We start from the raw sequence: 24464 nt of genomic DNA on the forward strand, positions 1-24464 counted from the left end.
ATTCTGAAACCTCACAGTGGCACCGGAAGTGAGTTCTAGCGGCATCTGTTCGCCTCCTCCACACGAGCTCACACGCGCAGTTATCGCATTGAGTGATAGAGGACAGATGGCGTGTCGCCGATATAAGGCATAAAAATGTAAGCATTACCCTATGTTTGTCATGTTGTACTAAGATTATAACCCACATTCACTGCCATCACTGTCAAAATGTATAATGTTGCCTGTTATTAATTTGTTTAACACAGAGTTAACCAAGAGCGACGATCGAAATATCAAAAATGATAAATGCGTGTCATTTTAATAAAGGTCATACTTTTTATATATTGCCAGGATCAGTGGTGTTTTTAAAAGACACTGAATCACGCCGTTAACATGACCGTTATTTAACCTCTATTGGTTTAAAAGTCTTGATGCGTGTTTTCTTGATTCTCAAGACGAGTGCATGTTTTTGGGCTGTTACGTAGAAGAAGAGTTCATAATATGACAATTAGAGAATAACTGTTTGAAATTCTTTAAAATAACTGTGTGTGTGTGTGTCAGACTCAAGTGGACAAGTAATAAGACTCTTGATAAGTGTCAGTTGAGGTTTGGCAGGACATTCCTTCTTTCCATTAAAAGATGCTGATTTAAATATATACATATAACACAAGTGATGTGTTTCTTCAGGTTGTATTGGTGAAGTTGAGACTCATCCCGAGGGATTATGGGATCATGACGGAGGACGTGTTCAGGAGCTCTGGCGTGTCCATGAAGGTGGCCGCTTTGCACTTTGTGGACCTTCCACTGTCGGTTTATTACTCTCTTCCACAGGTAAACTGACCAAGTGGACAGATATAAAGCCAGGCTCTTCAGTTTTACAAGCTTATTGACTTGTGCATTGTCATCCAGACATTGGTTTTAAATCCAGGATTGTCAACCTGGGCTACGTTTCTCAAAGAGAAAGAGTCCATTGGCAAGTTCTGGCAACGGTTCTACAATCTACTTAGACTTACGATGCTTTTTGGAAATGCAGCTCTTTTTTTAATATTTATTTATTTTCACAAACACACAAACAAGAAAATATTAGGGTGAGACTTGATAATGTCAATGGGGAATTTATTGGTTCTTCGGCAAGAATTGTCCATTTTGATTTCGTAGTGACTTTAAAGGCGATGTGCAAGGACTGTAAGCCAGCCAGTTGTAGGTTGCTTCCCACAAACAGTGTTTACAAAGTGCTTTTGTTTAACATTGGCTTATTCAGTGACTGGTGTGAATTTGTGGCAGAAGTGTTTGGGGAAACCTGTGTGAAAACATTACTTTCTTGCAGTTCCGTAGTTTTGCCGTTCCGCAGTTCCTGTATAGAAAGAAGTCTCACCAAGCCTGCATTTATTTAATCAAAAATACAGTAAAAACACTATTATTGCAAAATATTATTACAAATTAAAAGGACTGATTTCTATTTGAATACATTTTAGACTGTAATTTATTCCTGTGATGTCAAATCTGAATTTTCAGCGTCTTTTGAGGAATTTTCTGATGATTTGTTGCTCAAGAACCATTTCTTGTTGTTATCGATGTTGAAAACAGAACAGCTGCTTAACATCTGTGTGTAAATGGTGATATTTTTTAAGGATTCTTTGATGAATAGAAAGTTAAATGAACAGCATTTATAAAATGTATTAAAGCATTTATTAAATAGAAATCTTTTTTGTAACATTATAAATATATTCACTGTCACTTTTGAACAATTTAATGCATCCTAGATTAATAAAAGTATTACATTTATTTTTACTCTTATATTTGAATGGCATCACTGTGTTCACAACAATGTTAGCCAAATCACTGTTTGGGGTCAGGCTGACCCCACATTGAAAATTAAAGAAATTACTTTTTTTTTATTTTGTTTGTCAAAAAAATAAAAGTAAATCCATTATAAATCTGAAAATTTCTTCAAATAAACCAAGGTCTGGTCCTAGAGCATAAATAAAACGTAGAACGAGCTTTCTATCTTATACACACACACACACACACACACACACACACACACAAATGTATGTGACTGCAACAGAGAGCATTTTTACAGAAATTGGCCAATAAAATAAACAAACCTGGCATAAATCTTATTTTTTTTTTACATTTAAATCAAGGTCTGGTCCTAGAGCATAAACCCAAAGTGGAAGGAACTTTCTATCTCATACACACACACTGCATAATAATAATAACACACACTGATAATTCTGCAAAAGCAGATAATTCAAAATATATATCAGAAAACAACAACAAATTCTAACTCTGACAAAACTACAGATTTTTTATGTATTTCAAAATGTTGAAATAAATATTCACAACATATATATCATAAATTTGTGAGGAGAAGTTGAAGCATCAAGAAAAATAAAGTGAAAATGAATGAGTCTCTATGGCCCTCTCTGGATACATGTGTTCATTGCACTTTAGTTCCGTAAATAGGTAAAAAACTTAAAAATGTCCATAAAAACACAGCATAAATGTATAGTTGAGAAGTAAATAAAAAAAAATGATATATAGTTTTCCATATAAAAAAATTATATTTCCTTATGCAATCGCTCTTTAAAAGTGTGGGGTCATTCTGACCCCAAACATCTTAAGTGTTATCCTTTTTTAACAGTGATTAAGGGTTAAGCAGCATAACTGTTTTCAACATTGATAATCATAAGACATAATTATTGAGCGGCAAATCATCATGTTGAAGCATCATGTGACACTGAAGACTGGAGTAATGATGCTGACTAATGCGTCAGGAATAAAATGTGTAATTATATAGAATAGAAAAAATATATATATTTTATATTGTAATAACATTTCACAATATTACTGTATTTTTAAATAAATAAATGCAGCCCATAAAATTGAGGTGGAAAAAATGTCATTCAGTTTAAAGTAGGTTTATTAAAGTATTTACTTATTTTAGCAAAAAATGCACGGCTTAATTTATACGCTTTAATACTTGGCTTTTCAAAAGGTTGCAATGGTTTTCATCCACTTTTTGAAAGAGCGAAACATTAAATCTGTCATACTCTGTCCTTGGCCGGATTTCGCAGCTGAGTCTGATTGGTCTGTGAGTGTTTGAATACGCGAGTTGCATGCAATGAGCTCACTGTCGTGGATAAGCTGTAAATTTTTTAAAAAAAAGCACATAAAAGTGACACTATTTCAGTCAAGCACTGTATTTGAAGTCTTCTAAAGCCATATGACAGCTTTGTGTGACAAACAGACAAACATTTCAGTTTAAATCTCTGCCATAGCTTTCAAATCTCATTCAGGCTTGCATGTATTCAAACCTGGTGAGATCAGGTCCTCTATTTTATACCTCCAGAAAACGTATGTGGAACTTTTATGTTTAGGTCATTCACACAGACACTGTTTGATAGTAATATGTGCCTGTGATTAGCATTAGATCAGATCCCTCAGGTCGATCAACACACGTCCAGCCAAATGCCAGCCGGTCATTTCCAGTCATGTAATCCTTGCTGTCACCCTGTCTGATCTCTGCGTGCCTTGATCCAAAGTTTAAACGTCGCCTTATGTCTTTCTATTCCCTCTCTGGGCAGGTGAGTCTGAGCACCGGCACCAAGAAGCTCTTCGCCGCCACTGCCTTCGGCGCAGTCTCCCTCATCTTCCTCGCACGCCGCTTCAGGAGGAGGAAGGGCAAGAAAGCCAGTTCGCCTGTAGAGCAGGAGACATTTGAACTCCTCACTCCTGGCCCTCTGAAAAAAGGTCAAAACATATTATAATAGAAAACAGCTTTTTTTAAATTCTAATAATATTACAAAATATTATTTTTTTCCGCTGTATTTTTTTAACAAATAAATAGTGTTGGTAAGCAGATGAGACTATTTTTGAACAGTAGTATATATATATATATATTTATATTTGGGGTGTAACGGTACACAAACATGACGGTTCATTACATACCTCGGTTTTTATGTCAAAAATTCTTTTTTTTTTCTTCTTTTTTTATTAAACTGATTTTTTTTTTTTTTTTACAAATGTGTCTCTGTGTTTAAATCAATTCAATTGTAATTAATTTTCTTAAGGATAACAAAATCTATCTTAGCTAATGCTGTAAACTAAATGGGGAGTCCTTGATTACACATTACTATAATATTAAAGGTTACAATTAACAACAGAGCCCAAATTATTAAATTCGGTTGCTATTTATTTTTAGATATAATAATCAACGCTCAAATAAAAATAAAATAAAAACATGTGAAGTTGCACATAAGGCAGGTTTTGCATTAACTTCCAAATATAATTATAAAGTTCATTTTATTCTCCAATTCATTTTTGAAATATATATTTACACAGTGACTGTCATAGCTTGGTTTCATGACAAATTAGTTTGGTTTGGGACGAATACACATACCGTTACACCCCTATATTTTAAAAAAATAAATAATAGAATATATTATGTAATTGTTGTTCTCTCTTTTATTTCAGATATTGACTATCAAAATCTGCCTCTGAACTTAAAGAACTGCTACTCGTGTAATGTGGTTTCCAGCGGTGGCCTGTACGGCAAGCTTTCGGGCTCCCTGCAAAGCCTGGCCTCGGTAAGCAACATTTTATTTTACTGTCGTCTTTTGATAGCGGCGTAATATACCTTTGACTTCAACAGCACCAAAAATGCCATTGACAAAAAGGTAGTCTTGTAAAATGTGTGCCTTTTTGGCATTAGTGCCCCAGAGATGTTGAAATGGCACATGTTCTCTCTCAGGCGAGGAGCAGGCACTCCTCCAGTAGCTCCACCTGTGCTAATGGCTCCAGCTGCTGGGACGGGGCAGGAGATGAGGGCGACGTCTGTAATCTGCTCAACATCCCTGTTGCCACTCCAGAGAATCTCTACCTGATGGGTAAAAACCAGCACACAGCAGAATTGATGCATCCTCTCCCCTCAGTCTCATAACTCAGGCCCTGATATACTCACGGCGGAGTTCTTTCTCATTTTCCGCTCACAGGTTGAACAGATATATTTGTGTCCTCCCACAGGAATGGAGTTGTTCGAGGAGGCCCTGCGGCGCTGGGAACAGGCACTAACGTTCCGCAGCAGGCAAGCGGAGGATGAGGAGAGCTGTGCGTCGGTCAAGCTGGGAGCTGGAGATGCCATTGCTGAAGAAAGCATGGAGGTATTACTCCCCAACCACTGTAGGCCTCATTTACAGGGACGCATGATATCCACCTTATTCTGAGATGCGGAAGTCATCTATATTCTGTGAATATATTCTGTGTACCTATCTGCTATAGGTACATAATTAGAAGAATGACAATGTGACAAAGACTAAAACTATTTATGCTACAAACGAATGCGTTCACGATTATGATAAAATGATACAAATTCCAGTTTGCAATATCAAGTAGCATAATGGACCGTTGCTGCACAGCTAAATTCAAGTTACAAATGATCTTACATTAAAAAATAAGCTTGATATTGGTACCATGTTGGTTATCAGCCAATACTAGGCATTTTTGTAATTGATTGTTTTTCTAAATTTAATTAATAACACTTATTTTCCCTAGTTTGCATTTAGGTGACCCTTGACACTTATGCTTATTTAAAAACACTGTTAATGTACGGGCCCAGTTTACTCAGTCAAGTTTCCTAAGCTGAAACTGTTCATAAAACATAATATACTAACAATATCTACTGTTTATTAGGACCTCATCAGTGCAGATTTCATCCAAAAGCTGGAGTCTCTGCTACAGAGAGCCTATCGGCTCCAGGAGGAGTTTGAGGGAGCGCTGGGAATGGCAGACCCTTCAACATGTCCTAGTAACGGTGAGTGTTAAACTAAAGACTGTCATGTAAAGTCAATAGATATCTATGTGGGAATGTGAATTAATGGTCTTGTGTAACATGTATTACTGGGCTTGGCTCTGTTAAGCATGACTGTACTCTAAATATTGACTTTTTTATTGGTGTGAGACATGTTGATCCATTGCATAATTTGTGCGTGTTCGGTTTTCAAGAAAACAGTTTGACATGATTTGAGCTTTTTTGGCATAGTGTGTTTTATCCTGCTGGAAGTAGCCATCAGAAGATGATACACTGTGGTCATAAAGAGATGGAGCAACCATGCCACTTGAATCACCTTCCGTCTCCATTCTGTTGCTTAGTTTGAGCAGATTGTCTTGACCAAGGCTGTTTCTCATATGCATTTTTAAGCAAATACGTGACAGCTTGTGAAAGAAAACGTTTGTTTTTCTTCATTTTAATAGTTATAAAGACCTGAAGAAAGCATGCAGAATTTTTATTGGCATATTTAAAAGAATCTTAACATTGAGAAAGCAATAACATTAAACATACATACAGTGCATACTCTCACAAATACACAGTAAAATAAAATTATATCAAATTTGATGAAAATAATGTCTATAGTAATATAAAAGAAGTTTTTATAGGTTATGACATTTGTTTGTGATGTTATGTTGTATTTGTTGTGCATTGGCCACTACTTTTAATATGCTGGAACGGTCAGTTGAGCAACAAGTCTCAATTCTCACAAGGACGTATTTTGTGTCCTCGCGTCTTTCCAAGTTCGGTCTTTCAAGGTAGCCTGGAGACTGGTCTCCACGGGAAGACAAGTCCGTTTTTTCCGTTCTTGGAATTGAGAAACCGCTCATGTTTACATGCTGTAGAAGTGAAGACCACGAGACTCGGCTGTATCTTCAGCAGGATTCTTTATTGAGAACATGAGCTGTCGGTTGCTGCAGTCATCCAGTCTAACTAAGGCAGTGCACATTGTAGTTTATATAGATTTTAGTGGGCAGTGCTTAGAAATGGACTCAAAGCACCTGGGCGTAGACCTTAAACAAATCCTTCAAATGAAGTATGTGTCCCAGTCCCCGTCCCAGCAGACTCTAGAGTGTTACCACTCCTAATCCAATCAGCATAACTATTCAAAGAATGGGATGGAGACTCCAAGAGCCATTACAGACAAAAGGTGAGAGTATCACAATAAAGAGAACAGGACTGGCAGGAACCTCTTGCTAAAATATTTGCTTAACTGAATGATTGTCTGATGTCATCATCTTTACCTTAAATGCTAAATACAATGTACTTCCCTTTAGTTTTTCATGTGATGTTATGCAAGGATGTAAGATGATCAGCAGATCTTAAACAGATTTTCACATTTATAATTCCACAATGCCTAAATGCATTGAGTTGCTGTCATGTGATTGGCTGATTAAATATTTCCGTTAATGCGCAGTTGAACATGTATGCCTAATAAAGTGACAGTTGAGTTTTACCGTTTTCTAATCCATTCAGCCGATGTCCGGGTCTGGTGGTAGCACTTTTAGCATAGCTTAGCATAGATCATTGAATCTACTTTTGTTTTTGTTTTTTGGCCCGCCACCCCTCTTCGGAGGACAACTTTATTTTTAATACAGCAAAATGTATACACAATATGTTATAATACAGACAATAGATTTATATACAGTGCGTAACCATTCACCCAGTTTTGTGTGTCCCTGGGTACATAAGGGGAGGGGGGATGATAGCACCACGTACAAAGTGTAACACGTAACATATAAGACACGACAAGGTGACAGACAAACAACAAGGGGTCAACATAATTGGCAAACACAAGAACGTATAATTATTAATTGAATAGAATGATCTTGAGCAAATTCTCCGGAAAAAAAAGGGTGTTTGAGGGGATGAAAAATGTTATGCATGAGTGTCGATAGTGTATGTATGAAGTGATAGCTGCAGGGACAAAAGCAAAAATGTATAAACGTATATAACGGATGGGGGGGGGGGGGGAGGTATGTGTCTGGTAATGTACTCGGCTTGTATATTTATGTGGTATTAAGAAATGTCAAAATAAAAATAGATAATTGAATCTGATTAGACCGTTAACATCTCTCTCAAAAAAAGTGACAAAAGAGTTTCGATATTTTTCCTATTTAAAACTTGACTCTTCTGTAGTTACATCGTGTACTAAGACTGACAGAAAATGAAAAGTTGCGATTTTCTAGAACAATATGACTAGGAACTATACTCTCATTCCTGCGTAATAATCAAGGAACTGCTGCCGTACCAGCAGGCGCAATGATATTACGCAGTGCCTAAAAATAGTCCCCAGCTCGGTAACTTCCAACGTGATATTACAAACTTAGTGCCGGTCACATTGGAAGTTATCGAGCTGGGGACTTTCAGGCGCTGCATGATATCATTGCGCCTGCTGGTACGGCAGCACAGTTCAGATTCAATGATCTATGCCAAGCTATGCTACCGCCAGACCTGGAGATCGGCTGAATGGATTAGAAAACGGTAAAACTCAACTGTTTAACTCTAGGGGAGTTGGAAAATGAGCCTATTTCCAAAAAAAGTGGAGTGTCCAGTTAACTCTTACTTTTCTATAAAGAACCAAGATTGTCCTTTTATTTTGGTTTGCTGAAGTCATCAACCTTAGCCGCAAGTGTAAATGGACTATGGTGACTTGGTTTCCCTAATATCGATGAAAACCCTAGACTTATGTGGAACACAAAAGATGATTTGAAGGATGTTTTAATTGCTTGATGTTACATCCAATGAACATCACTGGGATCCAAAACAACACAGGAGACACTGACTTTTATTGTATAATCAAATAGGCATTTTCAAAATATATTTAGTTCTGCAGAAGAAAAGAAAGTCGTACAGGTTTGGAACAACATCATTTTCTTTTTTTAGTGACCTATGCCTTAAGTTCTTCATTAAACAGAACTGGACACAGTACTGTAGATGTGCAAATTTGCGTGTTCTCTGCATCTAAATAAAGAAGCTGGTCATGGGCCAAAAGTTTCCTTACAACTGTTTACAGGTCTACCTCTTACCCACTTCCAAGCTCTCAAGGCATTATGCGCTCAATTCACATGCAAACCAATAGGCACGTTTGTCCTTCAATTCCATTGAATCTCTCCATGTGACTTTGTTTGTGCTGTCTGCTGTTTTGGAATTAGATAAGGGCACTTAAGTCTAATCTTCCCTCATTTCCTCTGGCAGACAAGCACATGGATCTCTCCGTGCGGGAGGACTTGGAGGACACCTGTCTCAGAGACTCAATCAGCATCGACTCGACAGATTCCTTCGTGTCTGCCGCAGAGGTGAGAGGAAAGTCTGTGTGCCAGTGTGGCGCGCGCTGGACAGTTTGAACCTTCCTGACAGGTCGCTGTATGTCAGTCAAATCTCACAGACCTTCATTTGCCATGGGATTCAACATGGATGTTTTATTTTGGGCTGTTTAGCACTTAGGTTTGCCAGCACTGACTTCTGATCACGTTCGCCATTAACATTCCATCATGTGTAGTCTGACTCTACAATAATAAAAAAGTATCATGGTATTCTTCATCTATCATACTAAATACATCTTTAAGTAATCCTTACTGCGATCATTTTCTCTGCGAGACTCGCAGCGGGCTCAGAGAAATCTCCTCTCAGAAGACAAGCAAGGTTTTTTGCCTTAAAAGAAAATTGGAATGGTATTTAACATTCAAGTTTGGTTTGTTATACTACTATAACGAGGAACAATACCGGTATGAAATTTTAGAGTGGTAGAGGGGAAATATTATAAATGAAACTCCTTTACAACAAGACATCTTATATCAATATCCTAATGAATAAAATACCCTTAAATAATTTGTTACACAGCGGATGTATAGGACTTATTTTTCTGTGGCATTCAGTATGGGATTTTACTGATTCATTCATAGATTAAAAGCTACACTGTGTAATTTTTTAAGTTGATTCTTAGCAAAAAACACTGTTCTTTCAAAATGATATGTGCTCATTAATGTATAATTACTTCTACCAACTAATCAAGTATTCTCGTAAGTGTAGAATCTGCTATTTATAATACATACGGGTGAGCTGCTCGAATGGCGGAAGCTACCGTATTTTCTGGACTATAAGTCGCTCCGCAGTATAAGTCGCATCAGTCAAAAAATGCGTCATGAAGAGGAAAAAAACATATGTAAGTCGCACTGGACTATAAGTCGCATTTATTTAGAAATTTATTTCACAAAATCCAAGACCAAAAACAGACATTTAATCTGGAAAGGCAAGTTATTCAGCTACACAATAGCACACAGAACAACAGGCTGAATAGGTGTCCGGCCTGTTAACGTAACACAGGGTTTCCCGCAGCACTTTGGAACTAAGGTGTCCGCCTAAGCAACACACGCCTGCCGCCTTAACTACGTTGTCAAAAAAATGTATATGAGCGATATCCGCCGCGTTACTCTGTCTTGTTTAGAGCTTAGATTCTCTGCCCGAGCCCGATATTTCCCGCCGCTATACTCGGGCCGGGTCCGTGATCTAGAGACGTGCGGCGCGGGACTAGATTTGATGGCCGAGTGCGAGCGGTAGCCTAATGCACTCACTATGTGTGTGCGGGCTGCGGGAGAATAAAACGATTAAATAGTAATATCTATGAATAAAACATATAAATTCGTATTCATCTGTTGCAGAAAAGCAACAAGAACAACTAAAACAAAATAGAAACGATTTACAGGCCAGAGTTTCCAGACTATTTTAAAGTCCCCCTGTGGTGTTATTTGCATATTCATAGAACCGCAAATACTACATGAGGCAAAGGTGTAGAGTTACATACAAGCTACTTTTTTTCAAGGAAAACATTTTTAAATGTCATTTTTGGGATCAAAGATGAGTTTTATGGGATAAAATCATTGACTACAGGGGGACTTTTAATGGATTGACTTTTGTCCTATACAGACTGTCTTTTGACGGTCTTCTATGGGTTTGTTAAGACAAGTTGGTTACAAAGTGTCTATTAAAAAAAACCTTAATGGAGTTAGTCGTGGTGCTCATCTCTTAGTCGACACTCAATCTTGTTGGTGACAAGCACAGCACCGTAGAATATATTAGATGTAAAATATATACAATTTGAAAGAATTCTGCAAAAAGTCTTGCAATCTGTTGCAGTTATCTGAGCACAGAGAGATGAGGAGTGCCCATGCACTGTGTCATCACCCCTTCTACGAGGAGGCCCTGCAGATGGCGGAGGAGGGGAAGATCTCCTGTCGAGTGCTACGGTGAGTCCAGCATGTCATGGGCAAGTATTTTACTGTTAATGAACATCCCTACACCGCACATGCTGCTGAGAGTTTAGATGAATATGTAAATATGTGCTGCACGCTTTCCTCTAAATGACACAAACACACACAACAAAAATGCCAGCGGTGACAAAACAGCAGTTCAGAAAGCAGCTGTTCTTAGGGATGTGGATATGTTTGCACCAGCTCTGCAATTCAGCACTCCATTCAAGTCACGGTTATTTATACAACACGTTGTACAATTGATTGCTTTAACGCAAGCAGCTTTACAGTATTAAACATGAAAAAATGTCACTATCACTTTACAAAACAGGTCTCCAGTGTGTTCATGTTTTGACTCACACGTGACCTGAACAGAAAGAAATGAACCGGAGAGGATTTCAGTGTCAAAGCCCCAGAGCTACACCTTTAATCACGATAATCAATCCTTTATATGGTCCACTAGACTAGCTATAGATAATATTGTTGACATGGACGCTTTAACAGAGTTCAGTCAAGTTATCGGCTATTTGAATGTGAACAGATAAATCAGCGTGTGTTTGCAAATATTGCTTGTTTTATGCGGCAGACTGTGTTGTTCATTGGTAATCTTCTTTTAAAATCAGAACAGAAATGCTTGAATGCCTTGGAGACACCGACTTCCTGGCGAAACTGCACTGTATACGGCAGGCGTGTCAGGTAAAGGATTCCTTTCTCATGTCGGTTTTAGTCCATTGAGTACCAAGCACTATTTTTCTGAACCTAAAGGCATAGGGATACGTTCACAACCTGATTGGTCGGCTTTTATGACGTATATTTCACGACGGAACTTACAAAATAATGCTGTTTGCTGGGATAAATGCGCTCGTTGTATGTGCGTAGCTACATTTGATGGTATTTTGACCCGCTGAGAGCTCGTATAGAGCTTGTGAAATGTGTAAAGGAGTCAGAACAGCGGCAGGAATCCCTCACACTTATACAAATGAACCGCACTAACAGAGCAATCGCACCAGGGTTCGTTTTAATCGACCCAAACATGCCAAGTGTGAACACAACCTTAAGTAGTCTGCGGTCCAAATGAACCCATCCCTAAAGCCCATCAAGGGTGAGGCATTCAAGAGGACACTTCTTCCAATGGTCTTGTTCACTTCACAAACATGACTGCAAGTGTCCTCAAAGTGTGCGGGTAAGCTTTTAAACCGTACCTTTTATTTTAATTCAGGTAATCTTGTGTGAAAGGGCAACTAGAGCATTTCTGGCTGACACAGGAAAGAGGATATTGTCTTCAATAATTGTTAAAGCAAGGAAGGTGAGTGTCCTTTCTCTGTTTTGAGAGATCACATACGAACAGTCCCTAACCTAACAGGCCGGTGTTGTGTGGTTTGCAGAACCCAAAGAGATTTGAGGAGGTGTTCGAAGAAATGATCTGCTTCATGGAGCAAACAGACCACTGGGAGAACACAGAAATTGAGCTTTCTGCAAGAGGGGTGAGAGATCTCATTTTATACAGATACAAGACCTGTCCTGAAAATGTATCTTCAAACAAACAATCTTGATTAAGGTTTCTCTTCAGGTTAAACATCTCAACTTCTATGACATCGTTCTTGACTTTATTCTTATGGATTCATTTGAGGATCTTGAGAACCCACCAGTCTCAATCCAAAATGTGGTGAACAATCGTTGGCTCAACAACTCCTTCAAAGAGACAGTGTGTACAGAATTTCTAACATTTGATCATTCAACAAAATGACATTTCAATTACACAATGATATTTCATAACTATTTGACCTTCATAGGCTGTTGCATCAAGTTGTTGGTCCGTCCTGAAGCAGAAGAGACAACATATGAAGGTATTGTTGAGATCTGCAACCAGTGTTTCAAGCCTGCAGTTTGGCTTGAAATGTATCTCTCTTATGAATTCAGTGTGAATCTAAATTGTAAGATCTTACACTGCACAGACAAAAAAAGTCACTGATTGGATCATTATTGCAGTGATTTATGTTTCTAGCATGTTATATGTTTGGCAAGAGTTCTTCTAAGCCTAATTGATGGAGAGTGTAGCTTTTCATTTCTTAAACAATCATGTTGGAAGGCACATCATGGCCATATTCCAGGTTGACATTGTCAAGATTTATCAGGATCAAATTGGAAAAGAATGGTTGGGAAGGAGAATTGGCACCTCTGAGTCCAGACCTTAAATTCATTGAAAGTCTTTGGGATGTGCTGGTGGTATATAGAGGTGCATTGTCAATACAATATTTAATTTTGTGTGCGCAGGTTCAAGATGGCTTCATTGCACATTTCTATGCAGTGTGTGAACACATTAGTCCGGTCTTGGCCTGGGGGTTTCTAGGTCCCAAAAATTCCCTGCACGATTTCTGCGGCTTCTTCAAGGTAAGATGTAATTTGATGATCATCTCTATATCCTAAAGCTTGTCAGTCTCAAATGGCATGCGTACATACACTGACCGCCTGATGCATATGTGTCACCACATTTAAAAGCATCACAACTTTTTTTTATGAAATTATAGAATTCAGAGATCAAGCAGGGTTTCCCACTTTCCTACTGAGTTTAGCTTTAAATCAAAGTCTTCCAGATAACTTTAAAGTTATAGGTAAGTGTGTTTGATCAAGGTTGGCACTAAACTTTACAGTGGCTCTCCGGGGCCAGAATTGAAGAACCCCGTCATAGAGCATGTCCCATAATGCACACTAAATTGGGAAGAACTGGTGAAAAATCAGTTCTTCTATGCAACTTGCAGGAATCAGGATGCACAAGTTTTGCATTGCACACTTCGAACGCAAGAACTATTTGATGGATTAGCCAAGTTTCATGGCATTCAATCTTTGACATATCCAAGAGTTGCACTGGAGTAAACATGCACTTTTGAGTTTGCTGACAGAATATGGAAAAATGATAATGCTTCTGACAACAACTAGGGCTGCGTTTACACTGGCACAAAAAATCAGATCTTTTACTCGCATCCGATCTGAGCCACTTCCAAATGTGGTTTTAAAACGGATACATATTCGATATCTGGATATACGACCTCCTTCTAAACGCGCATATCCGATTCCCCTTTGAATTCGAGGACGAATTCATTTATTCACAAAGATAGCTTTTTAATGTTGTATTTTGAGGCTGAGATTGCGCGAACACAAACATTCAGGGGCTGGTTTTCGACCTTAGCCTGTGACTTTTATAAATAAAAACAGCTTGGCTACTGAAAGCTACATATTTCTCAGCAATGAGGTGATAATTTCACTATAATTAAACCAACAAGCTTGGTTGCTATAAGGTACTCTCTCTCTGGTTAATTCAGTCAAATTTATTATATATATATATATATATATATATATATACACAAGGCTACTTTATTTCACTTCAGAGTTCTAGATCTGAGCTGTAGATTAATACAAATTATTTCCGGACTCTATATATATCTGTTCCGTCAGATTTTGCACTGCAAACATTCATGAGTCATGACGGCTGTTAGCTTGTCCATGCTGGCAAATAATCATGACCACCCGACATAAATTATATAAATAATTTTAATATCAGTCTTTCATAACCAGGGTCTACCATGTGCATAGTAAAATGATTACCAAAAATAATTTGGGGTAGGAATTAATGTAAACAGATATTGGATACCAGTCCTGTCTAAAGTGAATGTAAACATGCAGGCCAAAAAATTTGATCTGTGCATTAAGACTTGCAGTGTAAATGTAGCCTAGGGGGCTTTACAAATCAACCCATTTTAGATGTATCTAATTAGGGTTCAATTTCTAAACAAACACACCTGTTCAGCAGACTCAAAGACCTGAAATGAATGGGTCAGATAAGCGGCATGCAAAATGTGTACTGTTGGTGTGTCAGGGTTGGGAAACACTGAATTAAATACCAGAACCAGTTAAAGCTGAACATTGGCCCTCCAAGAGCAGGATTGGACACCCCTGGATAAAAGATTAGTGTAGCTTTTTCTACAAGTTAGCTTATGGTTCCTCAAATCTGGCCCTTGAGGTCCACTGCCCTGCAGAGTTGAGCTCAAATCCAGATCAAACTCCCCTAGCTGTACATTTTTAATAAAGCTGAACACCCTTGATTAGCTTGCTCAGGCATCTGATTAGGGACGGATTAAAAACTGCAGGGCCAAATTTAACACTGATGATTAGGGGCATTGATGGACATGTGAGTAGGGTGACCACCCGTCCCGCTTTGCGTTGTACCGCACAGCATATTCACCCCTTGTCCCGCACGTCGCATATTGAGAAAATGTCCCGCATTTCCATCAGCCTGTTGGTTTTTAATGATCATATTAAGAAAACGTGCATACGATCTTTTGCCTTTTTAAGAAAGCATTTTATTTATTATTTTTGTGGCGTAGTTTTTCACCTATATTTAACAGCGCTTCGTCCGAAGTGCAAATACAACAGCCGTTTTTAAAATCCTATCCAATGGTTGAAATGAAAGGAGTAAACACGGTCACTGGTAGGTTGTGTCGGCTGTCAATCAAAATGTGGAGCGGTGATTCGTTCCCTGTCAGAAAACGAATGGATAATTCGGTAAATTAAAATGTGAATTTAACAGAGTTAGAACTTATTGCCTGTTGTGGTTGTTCTAATTCACATCCTTTCTAAAACATATAAAAGTTTTTGGTTTAATAGATTCTTAATATATAAGACTGTCAATTAACTAATTTTATGTTGTTTTTTATTTTATTTTCTCTTTATTTATTTTGTTGGATTTTAGTTGGACTTGGTCAGAACTGTTTCAAAAATAGTTATCTGCATGATGCCTACTGCCTTTGTGCTCAGTGATGTTGAACTTAAATGACATGTAAAATAAAGACATGTTATGTTACATTGTAATGTAATGGTGTTTTCTGGAAGGGACTAACGAACAAAGTATTTTAATCAGCTGAAAGGCAGAATACAAATGTTTTTATTAAGTTAGATAGACATTATATAACAGTTTCAGGTTATTTTTTAGTGTTGGTAACATGTCCCACATTGTCCCACACAAACTTAGTAATCGTCCCACATTTGGTTTGTTTGATGGTGGTCACCCTACATGTGAGACTACCCAGGTATAATCTTCAACTTTGTTGAATATAGTAATTCAGGATCAAAATGGTTTATCTTTGGTCCCTTAGGAGCAGGTGCTGTTCTTCCTGAAAGACATCTTCGACCTGGATAAAGTGCGATACTCTAGTCTGGACACGCTGTCTGAAGATGTCCTGCACCTGCTTCACCGACGCTCCGAGCTGCTCCTGGCCTACCTGGGCACCGACATGATCCGTCACCTAAACGGCTGTAGCGGCACACCTTTGCACCTGGTACACAGTGCTTTACTGGAGGCACAGGTTCAGTGAGCTACAGCTGTACGTCACATCCTTCACATTTTCATGGACGTGTACTTGCCTACAGTTGCTGAGCCCAGCGCACATCATTATTAGTGCCATTTCAATGCAGTGTAAAGTTTGTGTAATTAAGTGGATAAAGGACAGATATGTGTTTTTATACAATGACAGTAGTTTTAGTTTGTGACTTAATCACTTGCACAATGAATGATCTGACTTAAGGTCATTGATGTTTTAAGACTGAAAAGCTTTATTGAAAGTATTTTTTTTTTACTGTAGGTCACTTTATAGAAACTAATATTCAACACTAGCAATAAATGTATTTTACACTCTTAGTGGTGCCATGAGCAGTACATGTTGTGAATGCAAGTCATCACATGATTATTAAAAGCCTTACAAATAGTAGGTGTTGTGACGTTAATGCAAGTATTTTGTCCTGCTATATGCCTAAATTAAAACTGCTTGTTTTAGTTCACAATTTCCATGTTCAGCCAGCATAAATGTATTGTATAAAAGGAACACTATATGAGAAATAAAAACTTTAACCATTTGTAATGATTACAATTTTATTGATGACAATGGCAACCATCTTCAACATTTCAGACCAACAATTCTCAGCAAAAAATCAAAAGTACATTCAACAGCTTTAACAGTTCATGATAGCTTGTTTTACCTCAAAGGCATGCTCCAAATTTCTCAGCTAGCCTCCGATTTTCTCTTCGTTTTTAGACCCCCACGAATTCTGTTGTGAACAATTTGCTCAAAGGAAAGCACAGCTTGCATGCATACAAAAAGATATGCAGCAATGGACAAAGACTAAGTTTAAAGGAACTCTTTAACTGAAACCAGTCTGGCAAATGTCTATTGAAAAAGAAAAGAAAAAAGTTCCTGGTCTGGTCATGGTCCACATGTACAGCATTGACGCACATTAAATCCCTACGCTTATCAACAAAAGGCAAAGCATGTACTCGAACATTTCATAGAACCATTAGTCAACCAATAATACAGAAACATATGGCTACATTTCTATAATCAAAACTAACTGGCATCACCCTAAACTAACAGAAACATTGACTTTGCAATGACAGATTCCTCATGGTATATATTTTTACCTTATAATTGGAGCCCTTGAACAGTCTACGTTCAGCAGAGGGACAGACTCAAAGGATTCCTCCTTACGGACAAACTAGGACCTGATTCTACGAACTACGCCTGCAGCATCTTCAACACTGTGAGTGAGAATGAAGGCAGCAATGTGGGACAAACATTAGCACTACAGAGGGGCATCAAGAAAGCTTGCAAACCAATGAAACATGAGCATACATACAGTGTACGTCAGTTATCAGAGAGTGCATTCATAGGACTAGCTCTGGATCATTTTGCATCTGCATGCATTTTATAACAGTAGAACAGGACCACGCTTAACAGACTTACCAGGAAGCTAACAAAATGGCAATCAAATTTTAAAAAAAGATATCACATTGGGTTCATTTAGATAAGCATAACAATCCTAGTTAGAGATAGTCAACAGAGGAAAAACATTGTTTTGTGAGCTACAGGTCAATGCCATGCAATTCATATGGACAAAACATACTTCCAGCAGATCTAAATCCGACATTTGTGGCGTGCGCCAGTCTATTTACTACAAGAGACATCCGTAAATTGAAAAAGCGGCACATATTGACCTCGGGTTTTAAATGTGAAAAGCATTACACTAGATCACAGGTTCAATTGTTTGGATTTCTTAGGATACGCTTACCTGTGTTATTGCTGCAGAACCTAAGGTGCAAGGTCAGGGATGACACTGCAAAATTAGACATTGCACTGCTCACTAAAGAACAGTCAGATCAAAAGAACTTGACAGCCTCAATGACCTCAAATCACACAAACCGATCAGGCACAGATTTAGAAATGGGACATTAATACTAATTAACATCTGTAAGAGGTCATTTATGAGGGTCTTTATGGGTCTATGCAGTACAAAACACTTGGCAGTACAAATCAGTGTTAATTCAGATGGGGAAAAAAAACGATGCTGTTCCTACAGACGTCCTGACTTAAAACACAGTGATACAGTTCACAGTTTCATACGAGAAGTCAGAGACAAGTCTTAAATGACTAAAGCAGTGTCAACATGGCAATGACTCAATTTGTAAATATCACACAATGCTGTTATGGCAAAAATAACAGTCCAATGTGAAAAAGGGTAGTCATTATCTTCAATGCATGTAAAGTCAAAATTACAGCCCTGACATACTTACCCAAAAAGGGCAACATTTAGATATTTAAGTACATTGCGCTTCAGTAAGTCAAAGACAATGCATTGACAGCATAACAAATTGGGCCGCAAAGTCATGTACATTTTGTACTTACAGTGGAGAGCTCATTTCACTGGTGTGGAAGGCCAGAGTCTCCAAAAACCTACAGGCCTATATTGGAAAAATGCTAACAAACAATGGGCAGATAAAAAAGTACGGTAGTCCACGTTCGCATTTGAGCGTTTTTTAATTGTATCAAAACGTTTTAGAAATGCCAGCAATATTGATATAAATATATACACAATTGGTGGATTTTAGACATTTAAAATATATGATGGGGACAAGTAATTTAGCAAGGCATGACTGTTGATCAGAACACTTGACCTGCCCTGTAAAAAAGCAGCAAACTTGAACAAACTAAAATACTTGCAACATGATTGCAGTCACAATATATATATATATATATAAGGAACAGTTTATGTAAAGACGCATACTTGCTTACCGCCTTCCTAATCTTGCCTGTGAGGGAGGAAATGTCTCTCATTAACAGTGCACACTACCTCAACAAACCAGGTGAAATGCAGTACAAGAATGAGCAACACTACAGCACTGAAGAGTTATTGAGTTAATCACATACCTTGCCAACACCAAGCCACTTTGCCTTAGATAACCTGCCTACACCTACATCCACAGCAATGACCAGTAAAATAACAGAAAAAACAGCCATAGCCTTCCATTTGTCAAAGAAGCAATCAAATGATCAATGATACTCTTTAGTTGTGACTTTAAAATAGACCAGGAATCAAACTTAAAATCGGGGGTAATGTAGACAGTTGGAGAAACAAAAACAAAAAAACAGGAGCAACATTTTCTTTCTGTAAATTTGCATACAAGACCCCCAACCCCCCGCCCACCCTGTCCCAAAACAGGAAATGAAATTTTCACAAAACATTGCCCATTTTGCACCCCACTTACCAACACAGGAGGTTTCATTGTTTTATTGCAAAACACAACAGGCATATCATATTAAAACTGAGATGATTTACATGGAAATGACTATAGTTTAGTCTCAAAACTACATACAGGAGATACAGGAGCTGGAATGACCAATATTACCCGACTAAAAACAAACCGTTCATTTACAAGAGTGGCAAAACAAAAAGGAAAAAATATATATATATACTTGACTTTGGAGCCGGTCTGCGATCTAGCATAAACACTCAAACCAATGAAATTAAGATCTTCATCATGGCGTCTGCATCCAAACATTTAACAAAGGTTTTTTTCTGACAATGTAGCATTTACTTTATGTCCACTTCACATTACTGGCCCTGTGCAGAAGAAATACATAAGAAATACACAACATGTTAAGAGCAGAAACATTTATGCAACACCCTCCCAAAATAAAAAATAAAAAAATAAATAAAAAGAAAATAGATAAAAGAAGCCTGTTTGAGGAGGAAAGTGTTTGGTTAAGTGTTGTATCGACGACTCATCTGGAAACCTGCTGAACCTGTGGAAGTAAATGTTAGAGGAAAAAAAAAAAAAAGGGGGGAGAACAAAACCAGTACACATGCACATCTGAAGAGAGCAAAAGGCAGTGTTTTAGTGGGAGTGTACCTGCTGAGCCTGGGGTGCAGCTCCCATCGCCTGAGGGGCGCCTTGGCCGTAGTACGCTGCCTGCTGGCGGTAGTACTCTGCCCACGCCGCACTGTAATCTGGCTGACCTCCCGGCTGAGACGTCGCCGCCGCTGCAGCCGCCTGGGGAGCAGCTTGACCTGAGATTAAACAAAACATTAATGAGAGATGAAGCGGAACAATAATTTTTATAAATAAATAAACTTATTTGGCTTTAACCATGTACTATGTTTGTAAGTGGGGGAACGACCCCGGCCACATGACCTCCGATAGCCGGGACAGAAACCCACAACTTTACTCTAGGGCAGCCGAGTCCACAGCAGCTCTACTGCAGAGGACTGTGAAAGAGATGCAGCCGCCCAAAACTTCTCTAGAAACTCTAGAAATCGAGGCATCTACGTTCATGTCTCACCTTGTTTCTTATAGTACTCTTCCCATGCCTTCGTGTAGTCCTGCTGAGGCTGTCCTTGACCTGAAGACACAAGATCTAAAAGACGTTAATCATGAGTCTACACAGAACAAATCACATATTACTGAATTATCTACGGACAATTCTGTTCAAAACATGCATCTTGACTACAAGTCTAGCACCAAATTCATCAGAAAAAAATCAAAATTTGACTAACATTAGAATAACGGTTCAATTAAAACATTCATTGAAGATTCAGACTTTCACATTTAATATTTACAAGTATGGCTGGGCGATATGGCAAAAAAATAAAATAATAATGACATTATCAATAACAATAATTATCACGATAAAAGTCAAATCTTTATTTCTTTCAAGTTTAAAAGGCAGATTTTTGCTCCTGATTGAAAAGTTGTCAAAACAAGTTAATTGTGGTTTTAAACTACTCTTTATTCTCAGAACATGAACAAAAACTTGCCAAACAGGTGAACATTTAACAAATTCGAGGTAGAAAAAATAACCTTTAAGAAAAAGAATACTTATTTTCTGCATGCTCTAACAGGTGATGCTTTGTGTTGCCCGACTTTGATAATGCGCATCTTCACCAGTTTGCAGTGCAGGCTGCAATATTAATAATAGTATGTTTTGTCTTCTAGAAACGCACATTTGACAGTAGCTCGAGTTGGGATGCAGATGTAAATTTGTTTACTAACAAAAACTAACATTTGTAAAAATGTAAAACCTCATATGGTAAAATTTAAATATTATGACTGAGTTAGGACTCTACTTTTATTCAAATGAACCATTGGTCATCCATAGTATTCATCTGGATCATGATGACCATGGGTAAAACCACATATAGCACCTTACTACCATGGTAAATACCATAGTCACATTTTATGAAAAATAACTTAATGACAAACAATCACATTCCATTACTCTTGTCACATGTCTACATTAATAATATTTGATATGAATATACCACATTTCTGCCACAATACCATGTGGATTCCTGGAGCACCAGGAGTTTTCCCAGTGGGCCGCTGTACAATGTGGGCCGGCCAGTTAGTGTAAATCCATGGTAAATGATGATGGATCGTTTATGGCACAATTGTTCTCATGTTACTCAGTGCAGAATGTCAGCGCTGTTTCATCTGGTTTAAACTAGTTTAAATCACAGAGACATTCATGTTCTTCAAATGTTTGTTATAATTGTGTTCGAGAAATTGTATCGTGATAATTATCGTTATTTCCCAGCTCTATATATATATAAGTGCAACCTGCATTGAAATACAGTAATATATCAGGCACAAATTTGGAAATGTATATATTTATCCATTGAAGGCATATACGAAAATGAGAAGTACAATCTCATTCATGGTTTTCAATGTGTTAATCCTATTCTACCCTGTTGAGACACTTCAGCTCCTCATTCTGAACAGCAGGGTTTGAGACCAATATTTCTGTGGACAAGCACCAAAAACTAAATTCTCACGCCACTAATCTCCCTCGCAAGACTCCAAAAGTAAAACAGGACAGATTGGCTATTCAAGCCCTGCTGCTATTTAACCTGCTCTCTCAAAGAAAATAACCTGAAGCTACAAAATATGTATACCCAATTTCTTGTAATATTCCTCCCAGGCCTTGGTGTAATCTGCCTGTCCACTTTGAACTGGAGGTTGTGGGTCACCTGTTAAAAATGGTACAATTTGAGAAATTGACAACCATTCTTTTCAAAGACTGTAGAAAGTCCTCCACCTTGGCTAGGTGGCGCACTTTGCACAAACAGGTTGTGTCTCAGAAACTGCCCTGTCCATGAGTGCTAGTTGAAAAAGGCCACCCCAGCTCAACGGGTGAAGACCATTAAGAAAAAAAAAAGAACATTGTACTGTGCAGTGATGGCTACACTGAGCGCCTACTACGTGCTACTGTACAACAGGCTGTAGGTCTACAGTGAAGGGAGGGTGGCGTTTTTGTGGAGTGCAGGTAAAAAAGTACCTTGTCCATTGGACTGGGCTGTGCCTGGGGCTGCTGAGGTGGGTGTCATGGGGCCCTGGGGCTGCTGCTGGTACTGAGAATAATAGGCTGCCCATGCAGCAGCATTAGCATCAGCTGCTGCTTTATCTGGAGAACAAACAACCGCTTAGCCAATTTCATTTTTCCTCCAACAGGCAACTGGAGTGGCAATGACTTTGACTAGCAATGAGGAAAAGAACTTGAGTAATACCACTCTGAACCAACCCTGATATTGCACAGATATGAGCACTTACTGGGATCTGGCTGCCCTTGCTGCCAGTGGGGGTATCCGTTGCCCCAGCCTTGAGGCTGGTATGGTGCTGGAGGACCACTGAGGATAAAAATAAGATGCACTAAGTTAATCTCAAATTGAATTGACTTCTTAAGAAAAAGTGAAAACCCGAACACATGCTAAACATCATGAAGAAGAAAGTTCTTACTGTGGTCCAGGAGGTCCCTGGCCATAGGGCCCAGGGTTGTATGGGCCCATGGGAGCAGGAGGTCCTTGTGGACCAGGACCAGGACCATGAGAAGGACCTCCGTGGGGCCCAGGACCACCATGAGGGCCACCCATAGGGCTAACTGGACCCTATGATAAACCAAAATAAACATTTTAGACTCAGTATGAAATCAAAATTGATAATTCTCTTCTTTTTTTTTTTTACAGAATGTTGTAGTACTAAATTCATATGCCCTCATAATCTTTAATCAAAAACATTAATCGTCCCTCACCCCCAAAAAGTCTGTTCTCTTCATGACTTTGGATGGGTGGGACTAAATCCCAAAATATTTCTTTTTTTTTTAAGCTGTACTTTCAAAGTATACTCGATTTGATATTTGTTTTACTCCAAAATAAAAACATTTGTACATATTCCCTCATAACCCCCTCACACAAGCGCTTGTCAATAAGCAAGAAATAAACTGTCTGAGCAGCATTTCATGTTCAGCCGAAAAAAAATAGCAAATTTTTGTTAGGAAACCAAGGCACTCAACTCCAATTTTTTCCTCAACCAGTTGCCTGGCGTAATCAATCTGTTGGGGTGATCCACGGACTGTGAAGATCTTTATATTAGGGTCTGAATTAGGTGGAGGGTTTCTTTGTAATTCTATCCTGGCTCCGGACTGCTGGCTGATGCTCTTAATTGTTTCACCCCCTAAAGAGAGAGAGAGAAAATATTTCAAAAAAAGTTAATTCATTTACCCATGAAATTGCATATCCTTTCAAAGGTAAAGTAATTATCAGCAACTAACCTTTGCCAATAATGAGGCCGGTCTTCATGGAAGGCACAGTGAAAGTGAATTCTTGCAGGCCTCCAGGAGGGCCACCGCCCATGTTCCAGTTTCCCTGCCCACGGCCTCTCCCTCTGCCCCCACCGTGACCAGGGGGGCCCCCTGCCTGCACACTTCTCAGTAGGTCAGTTATTATATCTGCTGCGTGCTGAGCCCTGTCTGGAGGCCCCATAATCTGAGCGATCCTCTCTGGTGTAGTGCCATCATCTAAAGCGAAGGACAAGCATTTGTGTCAAAGATCTGAATCCTATTTAGTTCTTGCTTTTACATCAAAGTGCATATGAACTTATTCACCTGGTTTAAACTGAATCCTCACACCAGTATCATTCTGAATCTTTTTGATCATTTCACCATTCCTGCCAATCACAATTCCCACTGCAAACCTTGGCACAGGGACCTAAAGCAACAGCAAAAAAGTTTCAAACATCAACTGCCTTT

The 24464-nt window shown here is 38.6% G+C and overlaps 2 protein-coding genes across 5 annotated transcripts in view; one reads left to right on the forward strand and one right to left on the reverse strand.

Annotated features, from left to right (window-relative positions):
- miga1 (mitoguardin 1) lies at window positions 1-16998 on the forward strand. Its single transcript, XM_079611971.1, has 16 exons — window positions 1-137; window positions 667-810; window positions 3570-3735; window positions 4459-4571; window positions 4736-4871; window positions 5008-5144; window positions 5674-5794; window positions 9008-9108; window positions 10946-11055; window positions 11682-11754; window positions 12278-12364; window positions 12444-12542; window positions 12629-12763; window positions 12852-12905; window positions 13333-13449; window positions 16209-16998. Exons 2-16 carry the CDS (start codon window positions 712-714, stop codon window positions 16425-16427), a joined length of 1767 nt encoding a protein of 588 aa, XP_079468097.1. The 5' UTR covers window positions 1-137; window positions 667-711; the 3' UTR covers window positions 16428-16998.
- Window positions 16954-24464, reverse strand: part of fubp1 (far upstream element (FUSE) binding protein 1) — an 11582-nt gene continuing 4071 nt past the window's right edge. Inside the window, exons 11-19 of one of the 4 annotated variants that reach the window (XM_079611968.1) lie at window positions 24321-24423; window positions 23988-24233; window positions 23730-23890; window positions 23177-23325; window positions 22991-23067; window positions 22719-22844; window positions 20724-20798; window positions 20294-20451; window positions 16954-20004 (exon numbers count right to left, since the gene is read on the reverse strand). In XM_079611968.1, the coding sequence (XP_079468094.1) occupies window positions 19996-20004; window positions 20294-20451; window positions 20724-20798; window positions 22719-22844; window positions 22991-23067; window positions 23177-23325; window positions 23730-23890; window positions 23988-24233; window positions 24321-24423 (1104 nt within the window). In that variant the 3' untranslated portion in view covers window positions 16954-19995. Of the gene's footprint in view, window positions 20452-20723; window positions 20799-22718; window positions 22845-22990; window positions 23068-23176; window positions 23326-23729; window positions 23891-23987; window positions 24234-24320; window positions 24424-24464 lie in introns of all 4 variants that reach the window. The other 3 variants (XM_079611970.1, XM_079611969.1, XM_079611967.1) reach the window with 3 other exon arrangements.

The sequence above is a fragment of the Phoxinus phoxinus genome, assembly GCF_949152265.1.
Source record: "Phoxinus phoxinus genome assembly, chromosome: 5".
NCBI lineage: Eukaryota > Metazoa > Chordata > Actinopteri > Cypriniformes > Leuciscidae > Phoxinus > Phoxinus phoxinus.